At 50.7% G+C, this 16,535-nt stretch overlaps 1 protein-coding gene across 5 annotated transcripts in view; it reads right to left on the bottom strand.

The window, feature by feature from the left end:
• Window positions 1-5,538: 5,538 nt before the first annotated feature.
• Window positions 5,539-16,535, bottom strand: part of KDM2A (lysine demethylase 2A) — a 91,917-nt gene continuing 80,920 nt past the window's right edge. For all 5 annotated transcript variants that reach the window (XM_027959724.3, XM_027959725.3, XM_042237692.2 and 2 more), the window contains exons 16-21: window positions 15,600-15,689; window positions 12,724-13,436; window positions 10,690-10,853; window positions 9,956-10,114; window positions 9,168-9,383; window positions 5,539-8,730 (exon numbers count right to left, since the gene is read on the bottom strand). In XM_027959724.3, the coding sequence (XP_027815525.1) occupies window positions 8,549-8,730; window positions 9,168-9,383; window positions 9,956-10,114; window positions 10,690-10,853; window positions 12,724-13,436; window positions 15,600-15,689 (1,524 nt within the window). In that variant the 3' untranslated portion in view covers window positions 5,539-8,548. The remainder of the gene's footprint in view (window positions 8,731-9,167; window positions 9,384-9,955; window positions 10,115-10,689; window positions 10,854-12,723; window positions 13,437-15,599; window positions 15,690-16,535) is intronic.

The raw sequence follows: 16,535 nt of genomic DNA, 5'->3' as shown, positions 1-16,535 counted from the left end.
AGAAGGCCCCCTCCAATGAACCTGGCAAGAGGATATGTGAGGAGGTGGCAGGCTCAGGAAAAGAGAGGAAGAGTTGGCGAAGGTCTTGAACTTGACATTGTCTGCACATGAGCAGAAGTGAGGTCAGGGGTGAGGACTGGCATGTGCCAAGGCCCAGGAGCACAGATTTCCTCTTGCTGGGGCTTCACCTCTGTCTCCATCCTGGGCTTTGAAGAGCCAGGAGGATGAACTTGAGGGTGTCCCAATCCATACAGCTCAGCGGGGGTGAGCAGACTGACTGGGAGAAACTCCTGCTTAATGTGGGCAGCCACCTCCCTGATGTCCGGGGCCCACATGGTGCCAGGCTCTGGGTGGGACGCTGGGACTTCACCTCGTTTACTCACTCACTCGTCCAACAGTGTACCTGAGGTCCTACTACATGCCAGGCCCTGGTACTTGGCCTTGGGCATCCACCATAGGAGAGAGGGCGAATCTATGGGCAAACCATACATAATAATAAACACTGACGCTTCCTGGGTTCTCTCCATGTGCAGGCCACTGTTCCTAGAACTCAGATGATCTCATTTAATACTCGAAACATCCTTATGAGGCAAGTGACAAGTTATGGTTAGGGCTGGGAGCCTGCTCGGGTGAAGTCGGGGAAAACTTGAGGACTGTCACTTCCGCCAAGGACACAGGCCTTGTGCTCCTTCCTGCACAGTCCAAGGGCCTTTGATAGCCCATAACTCTGTGCCAGGCTTCCAGGCCGCTGCTCCGCCCGACCCGTCTCCCGGGAGCAGCGCTTCTCCCTGGAACCCTCCAGAACGTCACAAGTCTCAGCGCCGCCCGGGGCCACAGTCTCCCTTTTCCCCCTTTGAGCCTCAGCGAGACGTGGCCCCGCCTATGGGTCCGGCCCCGCCCCGCCTAGGCTCCGCCCCTCCAAGGCGCCCATCCCCGCCCCTTTCACAGGACTCTCTTGGAGCCTTCCCAATGCGCATGCGCCTCGTCTTCCGCGACTCAGGCTGAGTCGTGCTGAGCTCTTACCGCTTGTTTGTGCCTTGACCTTTGAGCGTCTCAGTCAAGGTCTTGGAGCCCCCGCCGGCCCCACTGTAGCCTCTGGTACTTGCCGTGTCAGGGAGAGGGAGGATGGGCGTGGAAAAGCCGCTCGCTGAGTGCTTTAGATCAAGTTACTTGACCTCTCTGAGCCCTGCCTTTCTCTTCTGTACCCCAGCCTGGCCTCACTGAATTGTTTTGAGGGTAAATGAAGATGTGTGTGCAGCGTTGGGCTGAGGGAGATGTCTTCCTGAACCGTCACTATTACACATCCTGAGGACCTTGGACCCCACTTGTGTGTCTCCCTCTCAGCGTCCTCCATGGTCTTTCTCTCCTTTCATTTCTCTTCTCCCCTCCCAGCTTCTTTGCCTCTTTCTCTGCCTTCCCTTTTCTGGGTCTTTCAGGGTGTTTCTCTCTGGGTCTGGGTCTCTCTGCCTCTCTACCAGTCTTGCCCTCCTGGCACTGCCATGGCGCAGTCTGAGGGCATAACAGCTGGGCTTTCTGCCCGCTGTGGCTCTCCGACGTAGGGCAGGTTTAGGAGACAGCAGGCTGGGCTGAGGGCAACTCTAGGTGCTCCCAGACCTTGGGTGTCTGCTCTCACTGTCTCCTACCTATACACTGGTGTCAGCGCTGAGGGTTCCTTTCTGGTCTGGGCCTCTGGAAGGGGGGAGGTAGGGTGACTCTCCGCAGCAAGTGCCAGGCCTGCTCTGCTGCTGGCCACCTGAATGGCACTTAGCACAGAGCTGACCTGGGAGGGCTGGAGGAGCTGGAATTGGCCTTCTCCCCAGGTCTAGCTACCTCATTTGTGGGGTCCACTGCAAATAAAGCGCACAGCCCCTTTTTCAAAAATTAAGAATTTCAGGGGACTTCCTTGGTGGCCCAACGGCTAAGACTTCGTGCTCCCAATGCAGGAGGCCCAGGTTTGATCCCTGGCCCGGGAACTAGATCCCACATGTGGCAACTAAGAAAGAGTTGACATGGGACAACTAAAAAAGATCTCACATGTTGCAACAAAGATCGAAGATCCTGAGTGCAGCTACTAAGACCAGTACAGCCAAACTAAAAAAAAGAAAGAATTTCAAGATGGTGACAACAGTGAAAACTAAGTGTGGGACCCATCTGAGGGCAGGGCCCCATGTGACTGCATGGATCACTCACCCATGCAATTGGTCCTGCTTCCCTTTCTTTCCTATAAATCCACCTTTCACTGTGCTCAGTAAATTTCCTTATCCCTCCACTCCTGGAGCAGATGGAGGGGAAGCCAAGCTAGCTAGGTCTAGCCCCACCCTCAAGGAGTCCAAAGTGCCATGGGAAGGGCTGTGGGCACACACCCAGCCTGCTTGCTCAGGAGGTATGAGAGACGGGGGCGGGAGGGGGGAAGGCCCAAGTTCTGGAGTCCTTGGCCCAGTGTTCATGTATGTCCCAGCTCTGCCTTCACTTCCTCTCTCTGAGCCTGGGCTCTGTTATCTGTAGAGCGAAGACACCTACCCACTCCCTTCCTTGGGTGGAGTTTGAGTGTGAAATGCCATTGCTTGTACACAGAGGCTAGGAAGTGAGGCGGATAGGACTGACTCTGCAGCCAGTCTCCAGGTTTTACTAGCCAAGACACTCCAGGCCAATGTCCATAACTCAAGTTTTTCATCTTTAAAATGAGGGTAGGGCTTCCCTGGTGGTTCAGTGGTAAAGAATCCACCCGCTAACGCAGGAAACAGGGTTGATCCCTGATCCGGATCGCACATGCTGTGAAGCGACTAAGCTTGAGTGCCCCAAGTATCGAGCCTGTGCTGTGGAGCCCAGGTACTCCACAAGAGAAACCTCACAACGAGAAGCCTGCACATCGCAACTAGAGAGTAGACCCTGCTCTCTGCAACTAGAGAAAAAGTCCATGCAGCAACGAAGACCCAGCACAGCAAAAAAAAAACAAAAACAAGATAACAACAGTAGAGTTGCTATGCATTTACAGTAGCCAAGACATGGAACCAAAGTAAATGTCCATTGACAGCTGAATGGGTAAGGATGTGGTGCACATATACAATGGGATATTACTCAGCCATAAAAAAGAATGAAATAATGCCAGTTGCGGCAACATGGGTGAACCTAGAGATTATCACAGTAAATGAAGTCAGGAAAAAGACAAATACCATGCGATATCATTTATATATGGAATCGAAAAGATGGCACAGGGGACTTCCCAGGTGATCCAATGGTCACAATGGGATGCTTTCACTGCCATGATTCCAGGTTCAATCCCTAGTCAAGAAACTAAGATCTCGCAAGCTGCATAGCACAGCCTAAATCAAGGCAATGTGACAAGTGAACTTATTTATGAAACAGAAACAGACTCTTAAGACCTAGGAAACGAACTGTTGTTCAGTTGTGGTTATCGAAGGGGAAAGGGGGTTGTTGTTCAGTTGCTCAGTCATGCCCGACTCTTTGACTCCATAGACTAAGCACGCCAGGCTTCCCTGTCCTTCAAAATCTCCTGGAGTTTGCTCAGACTCATGTCCGTTGAGTCATGAAAGGGTCTAGGGAAGGGATAAATTAGGAGTTTGGGATTAGCAGGTAAAAACTACTAACTATATAGTAAATATAGCCTGTGCCACTGTATAGCACAGGGAACTATACTCAATATCCTGTAATAAACCATAATGGAAAAGAATATGAAAAAGAATATTTATATATACGTGTATAACTGAATCACTTTGCTGTATACCAGAAATTAACACAACATTCTAAATCAACTATACTTCAAAAAAAAAAAAAAAAAAAGGGTTGCTGTAAAGATTAGGAGTTACCATGTGTAGATACTTAGACCAGTCTGGGTCAACACATAGAAGGCTCAGTAGATGCCCGCTGTTTTTATTTTGTTGCCTGTGAAAGGTATAATGTCCAGGTTAATCCCTTCTGATTGGAGGAGAAACAGGAAGGGCTTCTGGAGGAGGTGGTGAAGGAGGATAGGTTTTCATAGCTGTGCTGAGGGTGACACGCCCTGAATGCAGCGACCCTGGGGGCTACAGAGGCGCCTGTTCAAGGCCTCTGGAAGCACCTACCACCAGCCTGGTGCCAGATGATGGTGGTTAGTGATGCAGAGATCAGTGGTACATGACCCTGGAAAGATACACATGACAGCTTAAGATTCCTGTATACAGAAGGTGTATGGAAGGTGTACCAGCAGAAGGCCCAGAGATAGTGGAGTTAGTTACAAGGGTGAAGAGGAGTTGCTTAGCTGCCAAGTTATGTCCGACTCTTTTGAAACTCCATGGATTGTAGCCTGCCAGGCTCCTCTGTCCATGGGATTTCTCAGACAGGAAGACTGGAGTGGGTTGCATTTCCTTCTTCAGGGGAATCTTCTTGACCTAGGGATTGAACCCATGTCCCCTGCACTGGCAGGTGGATTCTTTACCACTGAGCCACCAGGGAAGCCCGGAGAGGAGGGGGTAAATGATGAGGGAGCTTGAGAACTTATCCTGAGACAAACACACCAATGGGTTTTAAGTAGAGAAGTAGTCAAATCTAAGAGAAATGTTCTGGCTGCCAACAAGGCAGATGGGGGTTGGACTGCAGGCTAAGTCTCAGGGCTCCTGCTGGAGTCTAGGTTCTGGAAAATGGTAGCTTCAACTAGGGTGGCAGGCATGAAGTTATCAAGAGGTAGATGGGTTTCTGTGATGTTTAGAAGGCAAAACAGACAGTCTGCCTTCCTTGGCAATGTCAAACATGGCCACAATGGCAGCCATCCTCAGGAAATGGACTTGGAATTGGCTGACTGTCCAGGATCCCTCTTCTAGAATGTGCAGAATTGGAGATGGTCCTTAACAGCTTGGCGAGGAGAATGGGCAGGGACCCCCCAGATCCCCTGAAGGGAGAGATGCGAGTCTTCTCTGGATCTCCTGGGTGTCATCTCAGCTCTCCTGAGATGGCACGGTCAGGTCTGAGGTCAACAGCGGGCAGCATGCAGGACACTCGTCTAAAGGTTGGAGCTTGTACTCAACAGGCAGGACCCAGTGGGACAAATGCTGATGGAGCCGGGCACAGACCTTGCTTGGTGGCCTTGAGGAGGCACTGTCCTTGAGAGGCCTGTTCTGTAGCTGCAGTGGATGGAGGTTGGCCGTGGCCTTAGCTACTGGCTCTCCAGGGATGGCCAAAATAGAAATCCCCAGGCCCGTGCATAGGGGAGCACCAGAGTCCTTCCAGCTCTCCCCAAGGACTGACTCAGCAGCACCTCTCTAGGCACTGCCTTGTGGGGAGGAGTCGGGGTCAGGTAATCTTATGCCTAAATTTCCACATCTATTAAAAAGTTCCCTTTGATGCTGTAAAATTTAAGCAAGTGCTGCCTTCGGACATTAAAAAAAAGGCAAAGCAAGTCACAGAGGCACACAGCACTTTCGCTGCCACTCAGGGATGGGGGAGGAACTGCGGGCCTCAGGGGTGGGAGGCTGCAGCACCTTCAGACTTCCTCTTTCTCATGCACGCGCGCACACACACACCAAGGCAGAAAAGTTTTTGGTATTTTTGTTTTGGTTTTGAAAGCCTTTTTATTAAAAAAAAAAAAAAACAAAAACAAAACCAAAAACAAATAAAAATATTTCCCACTGGAGGCTATTTCTTTTTTTGTCTTTAAAAAATTTTTATTACACAAATATCTCCCATTCCCACATGTCAGAGGAAAGATGTCCTTGCTCTTTGTAAAACCAATCATGGAGAACGTTTAGAAAACAAAAGTCCACCTAGCTTCCCTCCTTTCCCTGGCCCCGAATAACCCCAATGTGTCAACTGAGATAGCGTGACTTGTCCTCTTAATGCTTACATTTAATTTTTTTTAGCACAACATTGGAGATTGACTCTAAACCAGCAAGAAAAAAATATATATTTACAATATTTCTCGGAAAACAAAAACACAACCAAACCCTTTAAACATAGTGACTTTAGGAGTTTTATTTATGGAGCAGTTATTTTTTTTTAATCACCAAGTGATTTTATATTATATATATATATATAAATTTTCTTCCTTTCCTTTGTGGTTTTTCGCCCCGGTGCTTGGAAAGATGGAGGCAGGGTGTCTGGTCCTGTGGTCTGCAGAGGGCAGGCTCTCCTGGCAAGGCTGTGTCTACGACCAGATGGCAGGAAATGTGGTGGAACTCCCGGGTTCCTCTGTCCCCAGAGAGAGACATTTCTGTCCTCCACATGGACCAACCCTCACCTCTAAAAACCATTTTCTCCCTCACAGTCCCAGAGAAAGGGAAGCACAGCAAGGGCCCAGATCCACTGGCTGCCACTCCTGGGCTCCCTTTTCCTCTGACCAACTCACGTGCGCGGTAAAAATGCTTGTTTTTCCAAACGCAAAACAACAAAAATAAAAGCCAAAGCCCAAAACAAACCGTCAGCTTGGAAATCTCTGTGGGTGAGATGTCCCAAAGTCAGAGGCACTCTCCCGGAACAATCCCTGCTCTGAGGGGGTCTCTCCACCTCCCCTTTTATAAAAAGACAAGAAAGCAAAACAAAGTCATCTTTTCAGTATTTTCCACAGGAGCAACCGAAAAAAGGCAGGAAGCTTCCAATTATAGGTCATTAACAATAACATTAATAAGGTTTTTGCTCAATACCCAGGGTTCTTGACAGAGAAGTTCCCCTAACTGAGGCACTCTGGAATAGGTCACTGGCATTTCCTCAAGGCTTCAGCCCCAGGTGGCTGGGGCCTGGAGACCATGGAAGGGGCAGAGGGTCAGGGCAGCAGACTGCTGCTCTAAGGTGCAGCAAGAGAATCAGCAGATTGGAAGAAACCGACACAACGCCACCCCCTCCCAAGACCCAATTTTCTCTCAGGAGGCCAGTCAACGCCAGGGTCAAAGCTGGGCTAGGTGGCAAAGAGGGAGCCCCTCTGCCTCTATTGCTTTGGAAGTGGCAAGGGGGCACGTGGCGTCTCTCCTTGGGGCGGCTCACACTTCAGACCCCTGGTGCCTGGGCTCCTTCCCTTCCCCCACAGGGCTTCAGGAGGAGGAGAGCCTGAGGCTGGGCTGCAGGAAAGGGGCTGGGAGGGGACGGGCTGGGTTCCACATGGTGGGGCAAGGTTGTGCTATTGCCTTCCTTTCAGATGGGGAGCGGCGTGCAAACCCGCGTCTATCGTTTATCAGCTCTTGCCACAGGCTGCTGCTACTGAGCATCTCCTCACACACTTAAATATTGACCCAAAAGAAATCCCGACCTTTCGTTCCATTTTTTTTTAAAGTGCAAAAAGCTCTCTGCTGCCCTATAGAGAGGATCTTTGGACAGGCCGTTCAATGCAAAGTAAGAGGGGGCAGCTGATGGGGCTCGACACAGGGCAGTGGAGAGGGAGATGCCAGGCTCCCCTCCTTCCCTCCACACACACGCTTAATACACTCAGCCACACACACAGAGGCACATGCACACCCCCTTCCATGGCTGCAGGCAGAGGGCAGGCGACTGGCTTCTAAGCAGGACTCCCCACCCCTCCGAAGGCGCCGGATCAGTGAGCCGTTGAAGCTAGACACAGGCGTGGGCTCGGATGGCTACAGGACCCGAGGCCTGGAGCCTGCCGGGGGCAGGTGGGGACTTGGCCTAGTTCTCTGACCACCCCCAGCTGGGGGAGACAGGCTGCTCCCTCTGAGAATAGACATCCTGGGAAAGCCCTATTCAGGCGGAAATAAGGAAGTGTGAAAAAGGGCAGGGCAGGCCAAAGAGGGAAGGGATGGGGAGATCGTGCCTGTCTCAGGATCTGCCTGGGAAGCAGTAAAATCGGGTGTCCCTGGGGTAGACAGTTCCAGCTCCTCTGAAGAGCCTCAACCCCAGTAAGTGCAACAAGGACTTCATAGAAACTAGCAGGAAAGTCTGGGGTGGGGGAACCTCATTCTGCGAACTACCATGAGCATCAGACAGGATCAAGCTACAAGGAGAGGAGGGAGAGCACAGACACGGACAAGAGGTGCGGACACCTCAACAGCACCAGTGTGATCTGCATGGGCCTGGCCTTCCTGGGGCCGCTGGCCCCTCCTGTGTAAGCCGGGAGAGTGTGACGGAGGAGAGACACGCACTGGACACCACGACGAGAACCTGGCCACGGAGACAGGGCTGCTTTCTTCCCTGGGAGTTTGCTCAGAACCAGGCACTGCTGGGGACCATGGATGGGGAGGAGGGCCCCAGGGCCCAGTGCAGGTGACGGCTGCAGACACCCCAAAGTGAGAACCCGGCCTCCTGGCCGACGAATGAGTGGGCGGGTGGGCGGGCGAGCAAGCGAGCAGGCACTGTGGCAGCACACAGCCTGCGCTTTCCCCTTGGGTCAATTTGCTACTCCCTTCTCCTCAGGAGGGAGAGGAACAGGCCGCTAAGCCTGGGGTCCACCCCCTTCTCTGCCCTGACTGTAAGGGAAGGGCTCAAGGGACAGGAGAGCAGAGAGGGAGTGTGACGCTGGCCTCGGAGCCCGTGCAGGGGCGGGAAGAGAGGCTCTCCTGGCTGGGGAGTCAGGGGAAGATCGGTTTCCTATTCAGTCTGGGCTGGGTGTGTCTTAGCTGATCTTCTGTATCAGCTTCTCGTCAGACAGGCAGTAGAGACTATTGATGGACAGGTCTGAGATGAAGTGCTCGCAGGCTTTCCGAGTGATCTGCTTGCATCCTCGAAGGTCGATCAAGGTGACGTTGGCGATGCGCCGTAGGTAGATCAGGGTCTGGTCTGTCAGTTTATTGCAACCTGTGGGGAAAGTGACCACAAGGACAACACTGCGTACATACACTCAAAAGAGCCTGCTTCTGACGCTCAATTTCCCAGCTTTCCTCAAAAGGCTAAACAGAAGTCCCTCTCTTCCCCTTAACCACCGGGCTCAGAGCCTGGATGTGCTATCAGCACGGCAGCCCCGGAAGGCCCCTGCCACCTACTCCCTGCACTGCAAAGCCGCCCGACCTGCAGCTGGGTGCTGCCTGTATCCTTAGGGCCCTGACAACTGCTCAAGGCCTTGGTCCCCGCCAGTTACAAAAGGAACGGAGTTCCATGTCTTGTCCACATGTGACGAAAAGAATTAACACGGTTTAGTCAACAGCCCATGTTCTTTCTGTTCTACTGGTCAAACTCCAAGAAGGGCTGGGCTTCCAAGGGGCAGGGGCACCATCTGTCACAAAACAGTGCCATACCTGCCATGTTGAGCTCTGTGAGGGAGTAACGAGTGGAAGACCCAACAGCGGTGAGTAGATTGGAGGACTGGTCTGTCAGGTGGCTGCAGTGACTGAGGTCGAGTCGAGACAGGAGGGGCATGTGGCGAATGATGAGACGAAGCGTGGCATCTGTGATGTCAAGGCCTGCCAGCCGGAAGTCGGTCATGTTCCGGAGCTTGCTGCGATTGTCCTGGCCTGCAAAGCCAAGAGAAAGACCTAGGTCTAGACTCTTAATTCTAGTTCAGCTCAAGCTGCAGGCAGCCTCAGTCATGGATACTTGCTGGCCGGGCTGTGCAGGGGTTAACAAGCACAACTGCCCACACCCAGCCCTGCCTGCAGGGAGCGAGCAGTGTGTGGGGGCCGTTTCCAGGAAACCAGACACGTTTTCTTTCTTCTCAGCTGCTGGATTGTGCCTCACTCACACTCACACAGCAAAAGGGTATGTGTGGAATGCTCCTCTCCTTCCCACTCCCCCACACTTTTCTGAACCATCAGGGAAACAGCCTTCAACGTTCCACCTCAACCATGAAGCCTTCCCAGACTTCCTCAGGCTTATACTCTCTAACCCCCAACCTCCACTGACCCACAAAATGGACTCACTCCTTCCTTTGTAGGTAGTTATCTGTAAATAGTTAACTGTGCTTGTACATAGTCCATCGTCCTGTTTTCAACTTCCACTTTTCTACTTTTCAACAGTGTTATTTCTGGGACTACCTAAGCTTCTGGGAATGCTGAAAGGAGCACAGGGAATCAGGCCTAGAGCATACCCGGTTTATCTGCTGGTGGAGTCAGCAAGTCCCGAATTTGAGGGTCCTTGATTCCTACTGCCCACCGAAGATCAAGGGTCCTGAGAAGGGGGCAGCTGGAGGTGCTGAGGGCAGAGACTGCAGACCAGGAGCAGCCTGCTAGGAGGAGGTCTTTCAGTCCTGCAATGGAAGGAGACAGACATGCAATAATACACTCTACCAGCCATCCAAAGCCTCAGCTACCAGCTGATCTGACCAAGGTAAACAGATCCCCAGTCTAATGGAGGGAGGGACCATATCCTAAACTTATTCTAATAATCCTGCTCAAAAACTTCTATGCCCTCCTATACACCTAACTCTGGTGGTAAAATGGATTGCTCGGTTTACAGCAGAGTAACAAGTATGTGTGACTTCTAAGACCTCAAAGTGCGTAAGGGAATCCTTACAAGGGGCTAATCAAGGTGACATCTTACTCACATTCTCTCTTCAGGGACTATACTGAGAATACCTGCAGAGCTGGCGGCAGCGCCTGACCCCTCTCCATCTTCCTCAGCGACTGGCCTGCCAGCCCACAGTGGCACCTTGGGGACTGGCAGTTAAGGTGGGACCGGCCAGGTCTCTTGCCAAGCAGAAAGGCAGTGATAGCACAGACTGCTGCCCTAAATTGCCCGAAAGAAATTCTAAATAGCGCTGCCAATAATGCAGCTTTCCTCGCCAGCCCTGGGCCCCTGGAAGGACAGCGTGGGGCTGCTCACCTGGCAGCCTATTGACGAGCCATGTCAGCTGTTTTTTGGAGATATTGGTCCAACTGAGGTCCAGGCTAACTGGCTGCCTCTTGATGATGCCACTGAGAGCCTGGGGTACAATAGCCTTACACCTACTCAAGTCAATTTTTGTCCAAAGTCTCTTGTCACAGCACCTGTAACAGAAGGAAAGAGAACCAGCTGTCAAGACCTGATATCCCTTGTCAGAGGAACTTCACCACAGGCTGCTGGAGGCTTCTGGGAAAAGCAGAGCCTTGGAGATCACCCTCCCTAGATGCTTCTACATGCATATAAGGATCATACCTTGCCATTTTTTGCCTCAGAGAATAGAGATTACTTGACCAGTCCACCCCAATTTACTTTGGCTGGGTTGAGAGCACAGAGCGACTGTCAGAGACACACAGTAAAACAATATACTATAACCCCTCATTTGCATTAAAATGGCATGGCTCCCACCAAAGTGTATACAAAGGGACATTAAAAAAATTTCTTGACTTCTTACTGTTGGAAGCTACTGGGCTTCCCTCTACTCTCCTCAAAGTCTCTCCCAGCCGCTTGAGACACAGGGTGGTGCTACCTGGCACATCCAGCTCATTGTGCCTTGAACTCCAGAAAGAGCCCATTTCATGATCCGGTCACAAGAGGCTCTTTATTAAAATCAGGCCTGGAGAGTACTCCACCACCCTTAGGTTTCTGCCTCAGCGCTATCTTTACTTTCTCTAGCCAGTCTACATCAGAACAGAAAGGGAGAGGCCTGCCCTTCCGCGACAAATCCACAGGCCACAAAGAGCACTGCAACACGCGGCTTCTCTTTAATATTTTAGTCTCTGCTCCCCAGCCTGGCTCAGTGTCTGGCTGGCAGGGCAAGAGGAGATGGCACATAATGGGAGTTTTACGTGGCTCGGCCTAGAAACTGAGGGACAGAGCCACCACTAAGCCCTACAAAGACAAATTATTAGGAGAATCTGGGTGGATCACATGTCACTTCAGATTTGGGAAGTAAACTTATGGTTGCAAACAATGGAGTCTTCACTTAGAGACTAAAAAACTTCACCCAGGGCACATAAAACTTGTATGGCAAAAACAAGAGCACTAGATTTCAAATTTTTAATGTGTATCAGAATCCTCTGGTGGAGAATTTATTAAAAACAGATTGCCCAGCCCCACCCTCAAGGTCCTGATCAGCAGGTCTGAGATATGCCCTGAAAACCGGTGTTTCTAACAAGGTCCCAGGTATGACACTAGTTTGGGCATCACACTTTGAAAACTACCGCAACAGGATTTGACCCAGATATAAAGGATTTATCCTAGGGTTTAGGAAGTTAAGGAAAAACAATGTCCAGTGGAAATCTTCGTTCATCACCTCTAGGGATGCTCCCTTATGTCTTACTGTTTAACTTGAAAAGAAATGACAGGTTTCACTAAGAAAGCCAACTAAGTCTCAGGAAGCTTCAAAACTGAACCTTGCTTGCTGGAGAAAGGCATTCTGGTCTAGGTTTAGAGTATGAGATTTAGAACTGTGGAAAACTGTGAGCCTGTGAGCACCTGCTAAGTTTCTGAAAAGCACATATACCTTTCTCGGGAGACGGACACGTAACGGGGCAGGGGTGTAAAAGCAGTCGTCTGTAAGAGCAGTCGTCTGTGTCCCCAGCCCCAGGAGTGACTGGCGTAACAAATATATGATGCGTTCAACCAACTGGGGACAGAAGGATTATGACTCCGAAGTTTTAGGACACACTGTACAAACCCACCCCCAAGCCCCAAGGTACAAATCCATTCAAAGTCCAGTAAGGAAAGACAGGAAAGTACAGAGCAGGGAGAAGAGGCCAAGGGCCAGATTTCCCTGATGACACCTGCAGGTAGAACCGGCCACATCTAGAGGACCTGTGTCCGGGAAACAGACTGGGTAGATTTAATCCCTTAGGGCCCAACCAGCCTCCAGGAGCCAAGACACATGCTGTTCTCACATGGAAAGCTGCCACCTACGCCCATACCCCTGTGCCTGATCCCTGTAGCCCTGCTCACCATTTATACCACGTCTTGCACACTCGCATACATTCACAAAGTTCTCTGCGGCTGAGGTAGCGGAAGACAGACATCCAGACCTCCCGCTGCATCCAGCTTTCGTCTCCATCCTGAGCCCAACTGCCCCGGCCATTCAGCCTGGCCGCACCCCCCTCCTCTGCACTGTCATCTTCCTCCTCCTCCTCCTCCTCGTCCTCCTCCTCTCCCCCCAGCCCCTCCTCATCCCCGCGCTGGGGGGTTCGGGCTGGGCAGTGCTGGACCAGCACACGGGGGGAATGGCGAAGGTTGGCAGAGGAGGCCGTGATGGCCTGCAGCTTGGGCACAATGGATGTCCCGTGGAGCTCTTTGGTGGGCCTCTGCAGCGTGACAGTGAGGTACGATCCCCGGATCTTGGCTTTCTCAACTTCAGACAGCTCCTTTTTGCCGCTGGGGTTGTTCTCCTTTTCCCGTACCATGGTGCGCTCTGTGGCCTGCAGCCGCAGCAACTGCCGCCGTTTGAAGCGCTCATCGCGGCTGGCACTGTGGTGGTCGCTGGGGCCGGCCCCAGGGGAGGACCGAGTCACCACGCCCCGGGGGGAGGCCGGGTCGTGGATGAGCTGCAGCATGGAGGTGGGCGAGTGAGGTGGGGGCGTGAGGGGCTCGTCGCAGCTCCGCAGGGGCCGGAGGACTTTGGCTTGCACGGCTTCTTCGTCACTCTCTTCCATTTTCCGCTTCTGCAAAACAGGCAGTCATGTCAGTGCCTCCTTTCTTCAAGACCCTCTGCACATACAGGATCAGCCTCTCTGTTGCTCTTGGGGACTAGCGGAGGGCAGGCCGCTGCTTTTCTATGGGGGAGGGACCTCTGTGTGCTGCAGGGTGGTCATCTCCTCACTGCCTGCAAACCAGACTGTAACTGAGCTCACATCTGTGCTCAAGGCAGCTGATTATAGAGCAAAACCCTCAAAATGGGTTGCTTGTGAAATCTACCTGTGACAGAAAGGTCTGTGTCCAAGTGGGAATGGGATCCACATTTGAGCTACATGATTCCAACGCCTGCTTTACTCATCTCCTGTCCCAATTTTTTGGTTATAATATAATTCTCTGGATAAAGAAATCCTTTAAGGCTGCAACTCCTACCCCTACGCAATCTGACCATTTTAAATTCTGCCTCTAATTCAGCTCTTCACCCAAGAGATGCTTCTGCTGGAAGAAAAACAGCCTAAATATACATGTTTGAACTAGGATGCAGATTCTGATAGCAGTAAACCTACTGACTTTTAGCCCTATACAGGGTCTGAGTGCAACCCTGCCAGGCTGCTTCTACTCAGCACCCCACACTGTCCTGGGAGACCAACCACAGGTGAGAGATTAAGCCTAGAATGAGAAACCGCACTGCTCCGGGAGGAATCTCCTCAGGATGACAATGAGGAATTCGAGTTTGGTGAAGCCAATATTCCACAATAAAAGCACAAGCTCACCCTCTGCCACCTGTGCTCTCTGGTCTCCTGTCCCTTCCTGGAGCCCACCTTGGCTATGACGCAATGAAGCCTGACCACCATGTTCCACTAGGTATCAAAGCAGCAGTTCAGACTCCCTTAAGGAGACGTTCTATGTCCCTCTGCAACTATTCTGCTCCCTTTTCTCCTTATATTCTTAGATCACTGTGGCTGAAAGAGAATGACCAATTTTTGGGTGCTGGCTTTTACAAGGCATTAGAAGGTAACACTAAATACAGTATCTGCCAACCTGTCTGCTACAGCAAGCATCCTCTACCACCACCACCACCAGTGAAGAAGACAAAAGTAAAAGTTACTACTAGACAAACCTGCTGCTAGTTAGAAGAACTTGAAATGAGAACTCTGCTGCTGCTAAGTCGCTTCAGTCGTGTCAGACTCTGTGCGACCCCATAGATGGCAGCCCACCAGGCTCCCCCGTCCCTGGGATTCTCCAGGCAAGAACACTGGAGTGGGTTGCCATTTCCTTCTCCAATGCAGGAAAGTGAAAAGTGAAAGTGAAGTGGCTCAGTTGTGTCCGACTCTTAGCAACACCATGGACTGCAGCCCACCAGGCTCCTCTATCCATGGTTGTCACTGCCTTCTCCAATGAGAACTCTAGCACTCGTCAACTCCAGAAATCCTTCTCATCAGACCTATTTAGATTGAGAAGTTCAATGACCTCAGTGCCTGAGTGGGAAGAAATAGGAAAAAAAAAAAAGAAACAAGGAAACGTGTCCCTACTGTCCTGTACAGGGTACCTGGAGGAGACTGCCAGGGCGTGACGACTGGCCTGAGGCCAATGGCTGCCTCTGTGCATGCCCTCAGCAGATCATGTCTTCCTGGCCTGAGAGACCAGTCCTTCTGGCCCTCTGACATTACTGGCGGCCACTGACCAGCAACCATAGTAGCTTGGGGCCAAGGTCACAGCACTGGTTTCCTCTGGAAAAGGGACTGCCTCTATAGGACACAACTGGGCACAAGGGCAGGGCTTTTTGCCACAAAGGTGAAGCAAACAAAAATGTGAACCGGCACAACTGGAAACTCTAGTACACGACCATATACCAGCTGACTCAGGTTGCTGCCTCCCCTCAAGTTTCACTCCTCACAGACCACGCTCACCTCATTTCCCTCCTCAAACAGCTCAGCTGTGGCTCCTCTTTTCCCAAGGGCCCCAGGGTGTAAAAGAACACTGGGAATTTGCAGAGTCCCGGAGAACAATACTCAATAATACAAAAAAAGAAAATTCACCAAAAGAAAAATAGCTAAACAAAGGGGAAAAAAGATAACAAACAAAACAAAAAATAATCTCCTGGGTCAGAAAAAACATGCAAAGGCAAACGTTATTTCCAAACTTGACACTTGCTTTCCTCTCACAGTGCGAGACTGGAAATGTTCCCTTACCTGGGCTTTTTCTGAGCTGTCCTCTTGGTAGCACTTTGGACACTCCCAGCAATTTGGCAATTCCTCATTAAGCAACCCCTCTCCATCCATCTACAGGCAGAGAGTGGTTATTAAAAATCTGTCTCATTTAAAAAACAGACAAAACCCAATCTGTGTCTTAAGTTTCCTTTATCAAACAGTTAACACAGACATATGGTTGGTAAGAGTTACTCACTCCTAAACACATGGGTCTATAGGGGAGGGGGAAAAAAAAAAAAAACACCAAAATCAAGAGCCATTTGGCCTCACTCTAAGCCAGTGGGATACTGGCCACCCTCACTCTGATCAAATTTAGACTCCAAGAGAATATTCCCAAGAGTCTGAGACAATCTGGAGTCTCTTCCCCTGACCCATACATTCTCCTGAGGGTCCCATGCTACTCTACAAGGAACTGAACATACAGGAATGGTGCCAGTGTGATCATGAGTGTGGGGCATAATGGTTATGACGCAGTTATGGCTTTGGTTTGGAGACTAGTAACCAGGTCTCTATGACTCAACTGTTAGGTGAGGATAAATAACAATATCCACCTTACCTGGTAATGGTGAGGATTGAATGCATTAAATATTATATAAGATGCTCAGAAAAATGTGTGGCACGGAGAAAACACTTTGTACTAACCATTGTCATCATCATGACAATAATACCCTATTTTATCAAATCCAAGATGCATCTTTTTTCACATTTGAATTGTCTGAAACTGGGCTGCTTCTCACAATTAACAGTGTCTTATATAATCATTATCAGCCAGGTGGCAGTCATGACATAGCTGACACCTTCAGAAAGACCAAGAAAGTACCAGCACCAACCAATGTACTTTAGATTTACAGAAAATCTAAGATACACCCAACTTCACAGAGTTGTCTTAAAGATTAAATGAGGAGTCATACACAACTG

This window comes from Ovis aries, chromosome 21 (assembly GCF_016772045.2).
Source record: "Ovis aries strain OAR_USU_Benz2616 breed Rambouillet chromosome 21, ARS-UI_Ramb_v3.0, whole genome shotgun sequence".
Lineage (NCBI taxonomy): Eukaryota > Metazoa > Chordata > Mammalia > Artiodactyla > Bovidae > Ovis > Ovis aries.
The sequence above is the reverse complement of the archived record's forward strand: the minus strand, read 5'-3'. Positions and strand labels throughout refer to the sequence as shown.